The 16,136-nt window shown below is 45.2% G+C and overlaps 1 protein-coding gene across 3 annotated transcripts; it reads right to left on the reverse strand.

Moving 5' to 3' along the window:
- Window positions 1-3,358: 3,358 nt before the first annotated feature.
- Window positions 3,359-10,244, reverse strand: LOC105479215 (acidic mammalian chitinase-like). Of its 3 annotated transcripts, XM_071095259.1 has the most exons (4): window positions 8,010-10,244; window positions 7,042-7,227; window positions 6,103-6,219; window positions 4,397-5,226 (listed from the first exon to the last, which is right to left on the reverse strand). In XM_071095259.1, the coding sequence occupies exons 1-4, from the start codon at window positions 8,010-8,012 to the stop codon at window positions 5,080-5,082; spliced, it is 453 nt and encodes a 150-aa protein (XP_070951360.1). In that variant the 5' UTR covers window positions 8,013-10,244; the 3' UTR covers window positions 4,397-5,079. The 3 variants fall into 3 exon arrangements, with proteins under 3 accessions (XP_070951381.1, XP_070951360.1, XP_070951333.1); XM_071095280.1 differs by lacking the exon at window positions 4,397-5,226 and adding an exon at window positions 3,359-3,935 and having other exon boundaries at window positions 7,042-10,244; XM_071095232.1 differs by having other exon boundaries at window positions 7,042-10,244.
- Window positions 10,245-16,136: the final 5,892 nt, after the last annotated feature.

Consider the following 16,136-nt stretch of genomic DNA (forward strand, 5'->3'; position numbering starts at 1 on the left):
CAAACGCTGGAGCCTGGGCAGGAATGAGAGGTGGCCTCCAGTTGCAGTAGGGCCAAAGAACAGCAGAATGTGCGCTAAGGTCCTGGACACCGAAGCCAGACAGCCAGCTTCGAAATGCATTTTCGAGCTGTTTGACCTTGGTCAAATCTCTTAGTGTCTCTGTCAGTTTCCTTACCTGTAAAGTGGTCGTGTAAGAACCATGACTACCGCATAGGGTCATTATGAAGATTCCCATGTTCACAGACTGCTCTGGACAGGGCTTGCTCAGAGTACTGTTGTTAAATAAGTAAAGCGGCAGGAAGGAGGTTGGAGAGAGGACTGGGGGAATACCCAGGGTGACTCCAGCTGATCTTCGTCCCCGGACTAGCCAGGGCAATAAGATAAGGAGCCATCAGGGTGTGGGGATTCTCAAGATGAAGATAATCCAGACACACAAAGAGCTGAAGTGCAACCCTCAAGGATCACAGGGGAATCAAGAAACCCTTGTCCAGGTCCACTCGAATGGCCATGAAATATATGCAAAGTATGTCAGATTTGCAATAAATTAAATTCCCATTCTCTTTTTGTCATTAGTCACCTTGATCTTAGACTTTCCAGCCTCCAGAAATGTGAGAAATAAATATTTGTTTTCTATAAATTACCCAATTTGTAATATTCTGCTATAGCAGCATAAAAGTACTAAGACATTTAGAAGGAATATTGTTTTCACATAATGTTATGTTCCATCAATATTTGAATTCATATCACCACAAAATAATTAATTTTGGTGTTGAGCTATTTAACTGAATTAAAAATAGCTTTTATGATAATATCAGATGTCTCTCCTTTAACGAAATGAACCACCAAAAAAGCTTTACTTTTATTTCATAAGCTATGTGAAGAAAATGCAACCATCCCATCATTATTTGAAAAGCTATCTTATCTGATTTTCTATTTGGAATAACTGATGACATTGATATTAACTTGGTATTATTTAAAACCTTGGAAAGTTGTTCTGCAAATAGAACTTCACTTTTATATATGTGCACACACACATACAAAACTTGGAATAGAAAAAGAGAAAGGTTAATTTGAAGCATCAGTCATTTGATCTACCTAAATGAAAATTTTTGTTTCACTTAGTGTCTTAGTCCACACAGGCTGCTGTAACAACATGCAATAAACTGGGTAGCTTAGAAATAACAGATGTTTATTTTCCCCAGTTCTGGAGATTAGGAATCCAAGATGAAGGAGTGAGCAGATTTGGTGTCTGGTGAGGGCCCACTTTCTGGTTTATAGATGAAAACTTCTAGCTGTGTCCTTCCATGGTGGAAGAGGTTTGCTAGCTCCCTGGGTTCTCTTTATAAGGCCCCCAATTCTAAGCACCTCCCATAGGCCTCATTTCCCAATCCTATCACCCGGGGGTTAGGATTTCAACGAATTTGGGTGAGGACACAAACATTCAGACCATGGCACCTAGTGATATAAATAATACCTTTGGCAACTACTTTTGTGAAATCATCATCTTTAGGCAAAATTCTCTTAAAATAATGATTTCTTTTGAAGTAGATGCTGATGCTTGTTCAGCAGATTTATGTGTTTTGGTTTTCATGCTACATCAAACAACCCCATGGTGGTTGGTAAATGTCAACCAACATCTTGCGAAGTTATACATAAGTTATACAATCACCATCAACTTTCTTGGAAAATGGAAATTCATTACTTAATTTTTTATTATGTAGACATTTGAACTTTAAAACTCATTGCTGACAAAAGCATTTATTTGCAAAATAAAAAGTGTTACCAAACAACAAAATAAATAAGTGATTGTAGATTTATACTACACAATAGATGATAAAGCCTTTGTAAGAAGAGCATTCAGACTACTCTCTACAAACTCAGTGGAATGTCTTCTTGGTTTCTATTAATATTTCCCTGTTTATATTCTGCATACCCTTAACCTATGATTACCCACTGATCCTACCGACAGGTGGCCTGATGGCTTTATGCATCTCACAGGCCATGGCACAACTGGCTGGTCCACTAAGGGGCTAGCAGGAGCAGCAGTCCTTCACCAGTCCTGGAGACCAGAGGCGATAGCTATCTCTGGCTACTTCCGTCCTAGCACACATCAGTTGATTAGCAAGCACCCAGCAAGTAGTCATTGAAAAGGGGCTGTGTTTGTCAGAAAAGGGCCAGGAAAGGAGAGCGGTTATCTCTGGTAAGTGTTCAGATTTAACCACATATTAAAGAATTTTGTTTATGAAATACAGCAAAAAGTAGTATAAAGTGGAGGGGTATAAATTCATGTCCTATAACATCAATACAATAGTAATAAAAATACTTTATAATAAAAGTTTTAAACCCACACAATTGCTAAATGAATTGGACACTGGAACTATAGTTAACCGTGACTTTCCTGAGAAAACGGAGTTGTATAGACATCCTGCTCAGGAGGCACAAAATAAACTTCTGGGGATTCTGCTTACTGATTATGATAGTTTTGTCAAAATGGTATAATCCACAGACTCCCTTCCTATTCACCAGTAAACCAGTTAAGGTGGCTGGACAAAGAGGTGTCTCCCTTGGTTGGTGAGCTGCATTCTTCCTGCCTTCTGCAGCATGGCAACTGGGGAAAAAGCCAAGGCCAGGCTCTGGAGGTGGTAGGAGAAAGAGGACCTCTGACTCCTGCTGTAGTGTGGTTTTCCTTCTAGCTTTCTTGTTGCCTTCCCTAAGGGTATCGAAGGGTACGCTGGAGCATAGTGTGGCAATAAAATGATAATAAATGAATTTGTTTTGAAAATGAGTTAATCTGGCCGGGCGAGGTGGCTCAAGCCTGTAATCCCAGCACTTTGGGAGGCCGAGACGGGCGGATCACGAGGTCAGGAGATCGAGACCATCCTGGCTAACACAGTGAAACCCCGTCTCTACTAAAAATACAAAAAAAACTTAGCCGGGCGAGGTGGCAGGCGCCTGTAGTCCCAGCTACTCAGGAGGCTGAGGCAGGAGAATAGCGTGAACCCGGGAGGCAGAGCTTGCAGTGAGCTGAGATCCGGCCACTGCACTCCAGCCTGGGTGACAGAGCTAGACTCTGTCTCAAAAAAAAAAAAAAAAAAAGAAAAAAAAGAAAATGAGTTAATCTTGAAATCGTCAGCAATGGTCTTTTTTCCTAACCTCGTAGGTGTGGAAGTGGTGTGTGTAAACTAGCCTGTGGTTGGCCCATCATGCTGTGTCCTTAAAACACAGGCTTTCTTAGGGTTGTTTGCCATGGAGGTGGGAAATGAGTAAACTTCGTGAAGGTAGAGCTCCTGAAGAGGGTGGATCCCGTAAATTAAATGTTCCAAGTCCAGCCACTCTTCTGGGTCCTTCTGCAAGACCCTTTGGAGGCGAATTTGTGAGAAAGAATGAGGCTTTATTTTCTCTTGTTCCTTAGAGCCTATTTCCTCTCTCATCCTCCTTCAGGAGGGGCCCAGAGTACCAGAACTTCCCATAGAGATGCTCAGAGAGGTCCCAGGTACCTGTTCCTCCTTCTCTCTCATCCTCAATGTTTGGGCATCTCCTGGGAGCTGGTGGACAATGGGGATTAGGGGGTGGCAGTAGGCTATCTTTTACTTGCAGGATAGTATCACACAGATTTACAAATCAAAACAGACAACTTGACATTCACATGCAAAACTTCCCTTTAATCATCCTTTTGTCTTACAATCTCCAAGGGACGCAACAGGTGAATAGCTTATGCCCAGTTACAGCAAGAGCAGCTGGTATCAAAGACCAGGCCTTTCTGACAAGCTTCCTCATAGGTGTGCTCATCCACACGTTGTAGAAGGCACGCTTGCTGGTGGGGCTAGGATACAGACCATTGGACTTCCCAGTACAGAATCCACTGCCACCTCCAGGTGCTACAGTGACAATGGGAGTCAAGCTGGTTCCCAGGGTAGTGGTGGGTACTCTGCAACCTGAAGAGAGAAGGAAAGTGGACCCCATAAACTCAGGAGAGGACTCCTTTCGCAGGATGAGTGTCATGTCTGTAAGGTCACTGTGGGTTTCTCTCAGTGCACATCCTACCTAAACCAGTGGTTTAATGCTCTGAGCCTCAATCGAGGATACCCAAGTTCATAGCCCAGCTCTGCCATGAGCTATGTGACCATGAGAAATTCATTAACACTTCTCTGAGCCTCAATTTTCTCTCTGAAATGATGGCATAATTGTATTATCTCTTAGAATTATTAGATAAAGCATTTTCCAATGTGCATGCCATATAACATAGTGAGTCATATAGCATGCACATTGCTTTTATTTGTAATTATTAGCTTTTATTATTATATATAATATATTATGTTATTATATATAAGGCATACATATAGTATATAAATATATATTATTATTATATTATATAATTATTAGCTTTTATTTGTGAGTAAACTAATACACCTGGCACCAAGAGTGCCTATGAGAATTACACGAAATCTAAAGAACCAGCAGGCTTGACACAGAGTAAAGATCCAATGATCAGCAGTAGCTTTCTCCGCAGCTTCCCAGCCCCTCTTGCTTCCTGGACTTGCCCTGTTCTCGGGGCTGGGATAGAATCGTGTTGAGACCATCTGTAGCTCTGCTTCCCACTTCAGGAAAGATGCTAGCTGAGCCCCTTTAGAGTTCTCCTTCTTTCATTTCTTTTCTCATCTTGTAAGTTTTTAATCCCTTGCTTTTTTTTTTTTTTAATTTTAACTCTGACCCACAAAGTTCATAAAAGCTGGAGCTGAGCAGCAGTGACAGGGAATACAGTGTTTGTGTTCCCTTCCCTACCCAGGCACCAGCGTGTTCAGTTCACTTTATAGAAGCTTGCCTGAGTAGCCCTACAGAGGAGAATCCTCCAGAATATTGATAGGTCCCCTTTTACTTGCCAGGCTTGTCACTCATGGCCTGCGTGCTAGTAAGTCTGCTGGGTCTTGCTTTCTGGGTTCTAAATGCCAGTTCCAACAGGACACACTAGGACAGCTGGAAGATCTGGAGGAGGCCTTGTTTGAGGTGAGGCTGGGAGGAGCTCTGGTCTTCTCTTCTTCTTAACCATGTCTAGTTTGTTATCTCCTGGCTGGTAGGTCATCACTGCTTACGGGGTGCGGAGACACCAAGCGCGGATTCGAGTGCCTTCATGAGAGGGTATTTCCCTGGTCCACAGAAAGTGCCCGTGAAATCATCCAGGTCAATGGCCCAGACCATGGCCCCTCCAAATCTGTTCTTTAGCAGCCACTAAGCCAGTGGGAGAGAACCAGGGGGACTCTGGGGTGACTTTGCACAAATGCAGGGAGCAACTCTAGCAGGATGGCAGGAGGACCATGATCTAGTCATGGAGAGGAGAGACTGGGGGTGGGTTTTGAGGAGGCAACTTTGAGGAATTCATTAACATACTTGTATGTACAGAAGGACTGTAGGACTAAGTCATGGAGGATAAGTCTTGGCCCCAAGCAGCTCTTTCCCCCTGCCCTTTGTTATCACCAACCACCTTCTGAGAAGGCATCTCACAGCTGGAGTTTGGGTGGGTTGAGTGCTATAGAGATATAAGCCCTTCACACAGCAAAGTGCCTGGGCAAAGCGAGAGGGCTCTAGATGGAAGGTGTAGGGTGAAGGGCCCTGGGATTGATAAACAGCAGTCATGTCCTCCCTAGACCTGAGCATAACCTCATAGACCAGAGCCTCTATCACCTCCTGATTTGGGCTCAGCCTGTGTGAATTTGCCATGAGCAGGAGATAGGCAAAGGAGAGGAAAAAACTCTGTGGTCTACACTTTATCTTTGGAGTGGGGAAGAACACCTGTGTCAGGAAGCACAAATCAAAGAGCTGCATGAGGACCAGAGAAGAGCAGGGGAGGGGCCAAAGGAGAGTTTCCAGGGGTGGGGGGAAGGAGAAACTGCAGGAGCCAAGGAAAGGAAGGAAAAGGAGCTGAAGGGGTTGCTCCAACTGCCAGGCTCTGTGGCTGGGTCACTGGCTCACCCTGAAACTTCACAACCTCCTTGTGTCTCTCCTCACCTCCCTCAGGTCTCCTGGGATTGCAATTCAAGGGCAGCTGGAGGGCAGGTCCCCCACCTCTCCCCAACCATGCATTAGGAAGAGTGTGGAGGGTCCTACCTTGAGGGTGAAGCTCTTGGAGTTGTCATACCCCATCCACTGATTCCCCATGTAGGTATAAGGTACCTCCTGGGGGTCATTCCACACGTCAGTGGCTCCTTTCAGGAAGCAGCAGAACTGGGGCAGGTACAGAAGGAGCAGTCATAACTCAGATGGGCCCTGCTATTCTCAGGCCACTTCTATGTCCTCCCTCCATTTCTTTTCTAAGATCCACATCCCAGTCCATTCCCCTTTGCTGGAAATAACAGAACCTGGTTCCAGTGTCACCCAGGTCCCCGCCCTGCTTTTGTCTCGTGGGACAGTGGACTGCACTAGCTAGAGAGATGACACATGAATTCAGTTATTTGTCTGCCAATAACCTCATGTGTAACAATGGAGAAGCAGCTTCTTTGTGCCTCGTGTCCTGGTTTCCTTTCGATATGAATTTGACTGGTCCTTTTGTTTGAAAGAGTGGTGTCTCAAAAGAGCTAATAAGAGGACAGTGTAGCATAATGGGTAAGGTCTGAGATTCTGGAGCTGCACAACTTAAGTTTGAATCCCAGCTCTGCCACTTACTGATTCTGTGACCTTGAGCAAATTGCTTAACCTCTCTGTGCCTCGGTGACCTCTTGAATAAGATGGGGAGAAGGCCGTACCTTATTGTTTGTTAAATGAGATTATATATAAAAATCACTTGGAGCACAACCTGGCTCTCTATTTGCCCTCAGTAAGCATTAGCTAGTTCTAGTGTTAAAGATGCATATTTACTTTAAAAGGTTAACATTTAAGATGTTTTATCATCTTTTCACTCTTCCCTTCTCTCATTGCCACATATATTCAGAGCAGTCAGCAACAGAGTGCCCTCTACTGGAAATCAGAGTATAGACTCTCTCTCCATTGACATATCTTCAACCTTGAGAACAGAGAGAGTGGGTCCTCTAGGCCCTCTGAGGACATTACCTCCAAGTAGGCAAGGGTCCCAGCCTCCTGTGTATGGGGCCCAGCAGTCCCAGGGCCAGAAGTGGGAGCATCCAGGCCATGATTTGCAGGATTAGTGAGAGTGAAGGTGTGAGCATAAGCCCCAAATACCACTATCAGCTTCTCAGCAGGGGCACCTGGGCTCTTCCAGGAGTTCACTGCATAATCCTGGAGGCAAGATGAGGAAGGTATCATTAGAAAGCAGCTGAGCGTGTACCCAGAGGCCTTAGAATAGTCTAGGTTTTCTGCCTAATTCCCTAGTGTCTCCCGGTACAGCATCCAGCCAAACCCCTTCCACAGTTCAACCTTGTAGAAAGGAAAGGAATGCTGCCCCTTCAAGAATGGATTGACCAAAGGGTCAAGAGGTCCATTGCTTTAGTAGCAGGGCCCAGTGTTAGCCAGAGATCCTCTTTTTCTTTATACTGGAGTTCATTTGGGGCATGACAAGTGTTCAGCTGTGCATCCACTTGTCTTCCCAACGGGCTTACTACAATGCTGAGAGTTATTTGTGCATGGAGCATCAACTGGGAGATTTTCCCATGTCAATTTTTAAATCCTTGGTTGAAATCTCCACTGAAATGACATCTAGCCCATTTAGTCACCTACTTATCATTAAGCAGACTAATTATTACAGCTGCCTAAACCACACAAATTAGGAAGAAAGAGGCTGGAAGGGAGTCAAGGAAGAGTGGGAAGAAGATGGATCATGAAATGTGCTCCTAGCATAAATGGAAAATACATTTTTTAAATTCCCCAATGTTTGGGATTATCCCAAGCCACTATTCTGCTTCCTTTTTTTGTGAAAGATGAATGGATACAATCAGTCATAGGGACAGGGAGGTAGAGAACATGAGCTGTCCATCAAGTTTCTTGGCCTCCTTTGCAGTCTGGGGCCGGGGATCCAGTGACAGGCTTTGAAGATGTCCGTTAGGGCTGGCTTCCTCACTCACCATATTAAAGTATTTGTAGTCTCCCTAGTCATTAGATCCTGCAAACGGGAGTGTCCTCTCCTATGAAGCCCTCCCAGGAGCCCCTTAGGTCACAGGTCATCATACTGATGAGGTCCACGTACCTTAGGTAGTAGGGAGAGGGAACAGGAGGAAATAAATGACCCAAGGGAAATCACTCTTTCTAACCCACTACCCCTAATGCTCCTAGTCCCAAATCGGCTGATTGCAGATTTGCCAAACAGCCAAATCTGCTGTTTGCTACTATGCAATAAGGATTCCCTTATGCATTATTATTCTTTATTCCATTCTCCCTTACCTTCATCTCAAGAGCACCTGGAATATAATAGGCACCCACACCATGATCACTATCTGGCTACACTCAGACCTTCAGGACTTGTAAAAGCTTGAGACTCAATTAACCTTCTCCAAATGGCCATTTACCCTCGAGAACCTTGGAGATAGACTTAGAAACAAGGCCAGCATTCATACTGGCTCCCTCTGCCTCTTCCTCAGGAATTGGGGTCATTTCATTCCTCTGAGATAGAGTCCTCTCTATCCTGGGTACCTGAGCATTGGTCACTGGTATCTGGGCATTTGGCAATGCCTGGGGAAGGTCTAAGGGTCACTTAGCTCTGAGTATGGGCTCCTGGGTTTGCTTACCTTGACATCTTGGGGATCTGATAGGCAGTCCCAATGGTACCTTTGCCAGCTGACACAGCAGCAGAAATCAGCAGTCTGGGCTTTTTGCTGCGGGTGGACTCTTGCTCAAAAGCCTCATGCATTTCCTGTGAAACAGAAGACACCGAACACAGGCTAGAGGGACCAGTGGGCATGTGACGAGGTCACAGCTCTTATGAAGAAAGCTACAAAGTGCTTGATTTAGAGTCCTTTGATCCAAAAGCTGTCGTTGGTCTCTGGGGACAATAGTAAGCTGTCTTCCGAAAACTTGGAAATGAGGGAAATTCGGTCATCCTCTGACAATTAAATTTTAAAATAAACAAATAATGTCCAGAGTACAATTTAAAAAAAAAAAAAGGAGGGAGATTGTATTAAAGAGACAAAAATGGCCTCCAGCCCTGCAAGCTGTATGTGATTGCATCTAATTATCAGAAAAACGGAGGAAGGGGAAATAAGAGCATTAAAGCCAACACTGGTGCTCAAAGATATACTTCTCACTGCCAGTGGCAGTTTTCCCCAAAAGAGAGATCTGCTCTTACACTAAAGAGATGAGGCTGTGAGCCAGAAAGGGTGAGATCTACACCCCTGGCCAGGATATATTCAGCCTCTCTCAGAACCCCTCTCCAGAGAGAGGCCTTGTCACAGCCTGCTGTGGGCCAGATTGTGTGTTCTTTGGACACAGTGAGGGTGAGACACCTTCAACAGGATGGTGAAGAGCTGCTGGGTGTCAGCTGGGCTGCCACGATAGCCTGGATATTCCCATGAATGTCCAGCCCATTGAAGTTGTACTTCCTCAGAAACTGTATGGCTGACTGGATGAAGGTCTGGCGGTTCTCAGCAGTGGCCACCACGTCAGAGAATCTGGAGTCAGTAAGTCATTGCAGCATAAATCACAGTAGCCTAAGCCCCTGGATACTCCGTCTTGCCACCTATCCTCCTTACTATCTGCCTGTACATACATTCAGTTATTCTGTCATCTATTGTCATTTACTGTCATTCAGTTATTCTGTCATTTATTGTCATTTACTATCATTCAGTTATTCTGTCATTTATTAACATTGCTGGGATAGAGTAGTGAATAAAATAGTTTCTGCCCTGGAGGAGCTCATATAGAGGAAGTTATAGATAAGTAAATGGAACTTAAAATACAGTGTAGTATAGGATGACTATAGTTAACAATAATGTATAGTTTCAAATGGCTAAAAAGAGGATATTAAATGTTGTCAACACAAAAAATGGCAGATGTTTGAGATGATAGATATGCTAATTACCCTTATCTGATCACTCTACATTATATGTGTTGAAATATCACTGTGTGTCCCATAAATAGGTACAGTTATTATATGTCAATTAAAAAACAAAGTTAAAAATAATATAACAAAAATTCATGAAATATCCAATTAAAAAAATAGTATGGTAAGAGCTATGATGAAGGAAGAGCAGACTTCAGGGAGACCTGGTCAGAGAGGAGTTCTGAGAGGTCTACACTGGGGTCCGAGGCCCAGAGTACACTCATGTTACAGAAACTTACAGTCCTTGGAGTTTGGAAGAGACTGATTAATCTGGAAATGATTCAGTCCTGAATATAAGGTCTTACCCCTGGGATCCAAAGTTCTAGCCACCAACAGAGAGCAAGGTGTTCAGTTCTGTGTTGCTGGAGATAAAAAGATACTAGTGTAAAGAAATTGCACTTGCAAGGAGCTGTCATTTGCCAGTCGGTCCCTCTACCCTCACATCCCACACAAGGCCTTGTGTTGGGAGCAGAGCTCTCTGTAGGATCAAGGGGCCCTTGTGCCATGAGTCCTCCAGGGTATGCTATAAATAACTCGTTGAGTAGGTTCTTGCTCCCATCTCTGCCAATGGGCTGATGGACCCTGGTGCAGAAGGGAGCTTCCGGGAAGAAAAGACAGGGCATCCTGGGCAGGATGAGGGAGCCAGAAATCAACCCCTTAGCACAGAAAGTAGACTGGCTGGAGCTTCTGGGATACACAAGGCCAGAAAGCTGGAAGTCTGATTCTAGGAGAGAGCGAGGAACACAGGCAGTGGAAGTGTCTACCAGTTACTGAGTGCCTGCTAAATGCCAGGCACTTTACATGCATTGCTTTTTTAACCCTTATAATCCCACAAAGCAGAAACTGTTAATATCATTTGACCTTTAAGTGGCATTCAGAGAGATTAAGCAACTTGACCAAGATCATCCAATGCATAAGGTGGCAGAGCCAGGATTCACACCTAAGTCCTTTGTACCATGGTCCTGTGAGCTTGACCATAAAACCTACCCATTGGATTCCTGATGAGACAAAAGCATCAACCTAGCTGATAAGGCGATCTGGCCTTCCTGGGTTCTGTGGGCTAGGGAAAGCTTTTAATCTCCCTATGACTCAGTTTCCTCAACCTTAACATGGTTTTAATATGCCCACTTCATCATGTTTATTGTGTAGGCATATAAAATAATAAATGAAAAGCACCTCGCACACAGTAGTTACCCAATAAATACACTAAGCATTTAGCTGGTGCAATTTTAGGTTAAATTTTGGGTTAAATTGGTAGCTAGTTGATAGGTTGTTGTGGGGCTGTACAGCAACATGGCAAACTTTAGGGGACACTATTCACAAAGAATCCTTTGTGAATGGCACCTCCTGTGACACACAGAATAGAATGCTGGGTATCTGAATTTCCTGGAGAAAATAATCCAGAAAAATGACAGCAACCTGCCTCTCCTGGGGAGAAGGATGCTGAAAGCTCTACTAATGAGGCATGGCATGAGAGTGACTGCGGACAGCACTCAAAGGCTAAACATTCTGGTGTCGGTATCTCTTGGGGAACTCGTGAAAGCCTCATGTAGAAGCCTTCAACCCAGCACAAAGCCCAAGTTCGGAGCTCACTAGTTCTTAAGGCCATTGATGCTGGCATAGAGGGCCTCATCATCCCACTCGATGGTTTTGATCTGGTTGTTGGCCATGCCAGCGAAAGCATAGAAGATGTGTATGCACAGGCAAGGGTCCACATTCTGGGGCATGTAGCGGACAATCCCAGGGCAGTACTGGCTCCAGCTGGTGAAGTAACAGATGATTTTGGTTTCTGTGCCCAGAATGGGAGGGAAATAAGATATGTGTCCTGCCCTAATGTCCTCCTCATACGCAGGCACTCCCTACCATCTCATGGAATACTTACCCAGCTGCAGCAAGAGGACCAGACCTAAAGACAAAGGACCTTGGTCAGAGGGTGCCAGGGTCACCTTTTCTCTGGCTGGGAAGGGGCAAGGCGACGGCAGCCCTGGCCAGTAAATGGGGAAAGGGAGATGGGGTTGGTGCCCCCTCTGCTCTATAAACCCTTTCCCAACATAGGCTACTGTATGACGTGTTTGGAGAAGGAGGCTAATATAGGCATTCACTTGGCTACTCGGAAGCTCAGATGATGGTGTGTGACTCAGGAGCCAGGAGGACGTGTTGTTATTCTTTCAATAAATCTATATTAATTACTGAGTGCCAGAGATCAAAAGACTACATAGGCAGGGTCCCTGCCTTTAAGGAGCTCACAGTCTGGCGGAAAGTCACACCTGTAAGCACACAGGTGCAATGCCATATGACAAGTGATAAAATTGAGATACAGAGGTCAGGGAAGACTTCCCAAGAGAGTTGACCTTGGGACTGGAACTCCCTGCTCTCCCTCTAGGCCCCTTTGACATTTGTGCTTATCCCCATCACAGCCCTTACCACACTGAAAGATGATTGTTTATTGGCCTGCCCATCAGACTGGGAGCTCTGTGAGGGAAGGGCTGTGCTGACACTGCTGAGTCCCCACTACCCAGCACACAGTCAGCCCTCTATCAATAAGTGTTGAATGAATAGACCCTAAAAATAAACCAGATTTGTGGGGAGGGGCACAGGAGGCATTGAAGGTGAAGAAGGGGAGATTTCAGGCAGAGGGCCCCTTCCCATAGCAATCTCTTCACCCTAAAGCTGCAACTCACCTTTTCCAGGAACAACTACACTCTACTTTTCAACTCAGATGAAGCTTTTAAACTGTATCCTTTTCCAAGCCACCTAACCACACCCTGGATGTGCTGTTGCGCCAGCCCAGTGATCGTCCTTATTGGGCTCCTTTCTACAGTTTGGTCACTCTCTCTGGGAAACAAGTTAGCCCTGGGGGAGCTGCATTAACTCTTTAAGGCCTTGTCTTCCTCTCTCCCAAACCCCCTCCTACACACCTGCTCCCAGAGTTCTACATTCAGAGAAACATCTGCCTCATTCATTTTTCTACTAATTGCTCCTGGTAGTTGGTTAATCTTTGATTAAGTGAGTGTCTTGAGCTCCTGCTCTGTGGCTGGCACTGAGCAGGAGTCACGGAACACTGGAAAGGCGTTGGGGTGGGGGCTGGCCTAAGTCTTCTATTATTTCACGTGGGGGAAATGGCCTTGTCCTGGTCTGCCAGAGTTATCCACTTTCCCTCCCATATGAAGCCCTAAGGTGCTCAGTGAGCCCTTCCTTACTTCCCCACCATGTTATGAACTCAAGAAGTCTGCAAGAGAGGGAGGAAGGAGATAGTGCAGGCCTTTGGAGCATAGGATAGGGGAGGAGAGAGCAAGTGAACCGAGGAGAAAAGGCAGCTGCTCTGAAAGCTAAACTCAGCTTGCCTGGGAAAGACTCAACAGCAAGAATCAGCAGCTTGCCCATTTTGCTGGGAAGTCCTAAATGCAAGTTCCAGTTCTGAGTAGGGTACTCAACAGCTTTTTATAGGGAGCACGCATGCCCTCTCATCTTGCACCTGGCCCCCTGCAGCAGACATGATGGGAGATCAGTAATAAAGGAGTACAGGTTGCATATGGCTCCCCTTACCTCTCTGAATCTTATCTGTGTCTTCCATCTTGGGTAATCAACCCAGGGACACATGAGAGGGCAGCTTTAAAAGGCTGTTGACTGAAAGTTCTTTGAGGAATATTGCATACTTGACATACGTATGAGGCTGACCTAGAGTCTAAAGTCATTTGGGGTCAGAGTAGGCCCCATGTGTCCAAAGAGACCAGCTGGATGCTAGCAGAGGGATATGGACAAAGGACATCAAGCAGCCATTTGACCATATTCTTGAACCATCCTGGGCAAGTGGACCCTGCCCAGGCCCTAACACCTTGATTCTATTATAGCAATAGATTTGGGTAGTGGCTACAAGAAGTTTGTGAGTTCTATCAAGTTTGGCATGAGAAAGCATCATTTTCCAAGGTTGTTTCTGTTTATTCGAAGGTTGTCTGGTTTACAGAGGTTAGAGAAAATTCACCTGGGCAGACATTTCTAATTATGCTTTCACTCAGAAAGGAGAGGCAGCAAGACCTGGGACAGGTCCCGGGCTTTGAAAATCACAATATTTTACTACCCACCTCCTTCCACTCCATCCCCAGTCTTACTACCCATACATAAAGGGATGCCACCTACAGGAAGCCCACCATGATGCCACATCATAGGTTTCTAGACCATTTCTGAGGGTCCCTCCACCCCAGAAGACAACGAAAGTACCAAATATGGTGGTCTGCTCTCCTCCAAGGCAGGCCTTTTTTTAAAAACCTTTGGTATTGACATTAGCCCTGAGGCGTCTACATAACCTAACTGAAATCCCATCTAGGAGAGAGTCTTGTTGTTGGCTCCACTCCCAGTATATGCCAAGATACCTCCTTTTTAAGAGATCTGCCAGGTACATTTTCAAGATTTTTCTGGGAGATGCTACTCAGACCTTTGGGAGCTTTGAGTTTGGATACATTTAAAGGCAATTTAGATTCACAAAGAAAATAGAAATGGGTCCTAGAAACTTCAGTACATGTGTGTGGTTGTGTGAAGCTGATGACATTTCCAAAGCTATTTATTGCCTACAATCTGTCCCCATCCTTCCCAGGCTTTTGACTGTTTGGTCTCTGTGTGAACCCTAGAAGAATGTCAAAAACTGGATGCACTGACTGACTAGAACTGGACCAATATTGAACACAACAACAGCTAACATTCATTCAGCACTTACAATGTGCTAAATGCTTCACATGTATGAATTCGTTTATTCAAAACTATCCCTTCAGGAAGATGCTATTACTATCATATATTTATGTATTAGGAAAACTGAGGGACAGGAGACTAAGCAAACTGCCAAAGATCACACTGAGAAGTAGCAGAGTTGTAATGCAAGCAGAGACAAATGGACTCTGGGGCCTGAGTTCTTATGACCTCCTGACTCTCACCTATACTGCCCCTGAGCAAGTCTAAGATATGGTTCCTCCTTGGCATAAGACTCTTAGCCTACAAAGATCTCCTCAAAGGGGTTGTAGTGGGTGGGGGTATAGGGGAGAGAATAAAAGGAAAGGAAAGGAAGGGAGAGGAGAGGAGAGGAGGGGAGGGGAAGGGAGGGGAGGGGAAAGGAAAGGAGAGGAGGGGAGGGAAGGGGAGGGGAAGGGAAGGGAGGGGAGGGGAAGGGAGGGAAGGGGAAAGGAGGGGAAGGGAAAGGTGGGGAAGGGAGGGGAGGGGAAGGGAGGGGAAGGGAGGGGAAGGGAGGGGAAGGGAAGGGATGGGAGGGGAAGGGATGGGAGGGGAGGGGAAAGGAAAGGAGGGGAGGGGAGGGGAAGGGAAGGGAGGGGAGGGGAGGGGAGGGCAGGGGAGGGGAGGGGAGGGGAGGGGAGGGGAGGGGAGGGGAGGGGAGGGGATCAGGATCCATCCCCAACCCCAACCAAACAAGGGGCCTTGATTTCCTTAATCTTCTCCTGGATGTTTGCAAAACAAATGGTTCTATCGTCACAGCAAGCTCCATAGAGTTCAAAGCTTAGAGCCCAAGACACAGACCTTTAATGCGCTCTCAGGCTCCATGCAAGGCCAAGGTTAATGTGTTGGGCAGCTGCCCATACTCTCTCGTGCCTGTTATAGCAGCTGGATAATGGAAGTGTTAAATTAACTTTGGCCTGAGGTTATCTCTGTAGTTTGAGTCCCTACTAATGAACTGGAACCTAATGTAGTATATAAATAAATTGAAACCTAACTTAGAAGTATTTTTTTTTGTAACAGTAACTACATCTCGGCCAATCACAGGCAGCCAACTGATTAGACCATGTTTAAATAAGGCAGACTCCTGGCTGTGACCAATTAGATTATTTCTCTACTTTCTGTTCTGTCTGTAAATACTCATTCTCCATACTGCAGAGGAGAGCTCTCTGAACCTCTTCTGGTTCTCAGTGTTGCCCAATTCACTGAATCATTCTTTGCTCAAATAAACTCTGTTAGATTTGTTTTATCTAATGTTTTCCTTTTAATGGAAATAATAACAAACACAAATAGTATTTGTGATGTGTCAGGCATTTGCCCAAATGCCTTACAAATATTAACTTACCAAACCATCATCACATCCCTGAGAGGTAGGTACTCTTATTATCCCCACCTTAAAAATGAGAAAGCTGGCGGCACATAAAAGGTAAATAACATGCCC

The sequence above is a fragment of the Macaca nemestrina genome, chromosome 1, assembly GCF_043159975.1.
Source record: "Macaca nemestrina isolate mMacNem1 chromosome 1, mMacNem.hap1, whole genome shotgun sequence".
Lineage (NCBI taxonomy): Eukaryota > Metazoa > Chordata > Mammalia > Primates > Cercopithecidae > Macaca > Macaca nemestrina.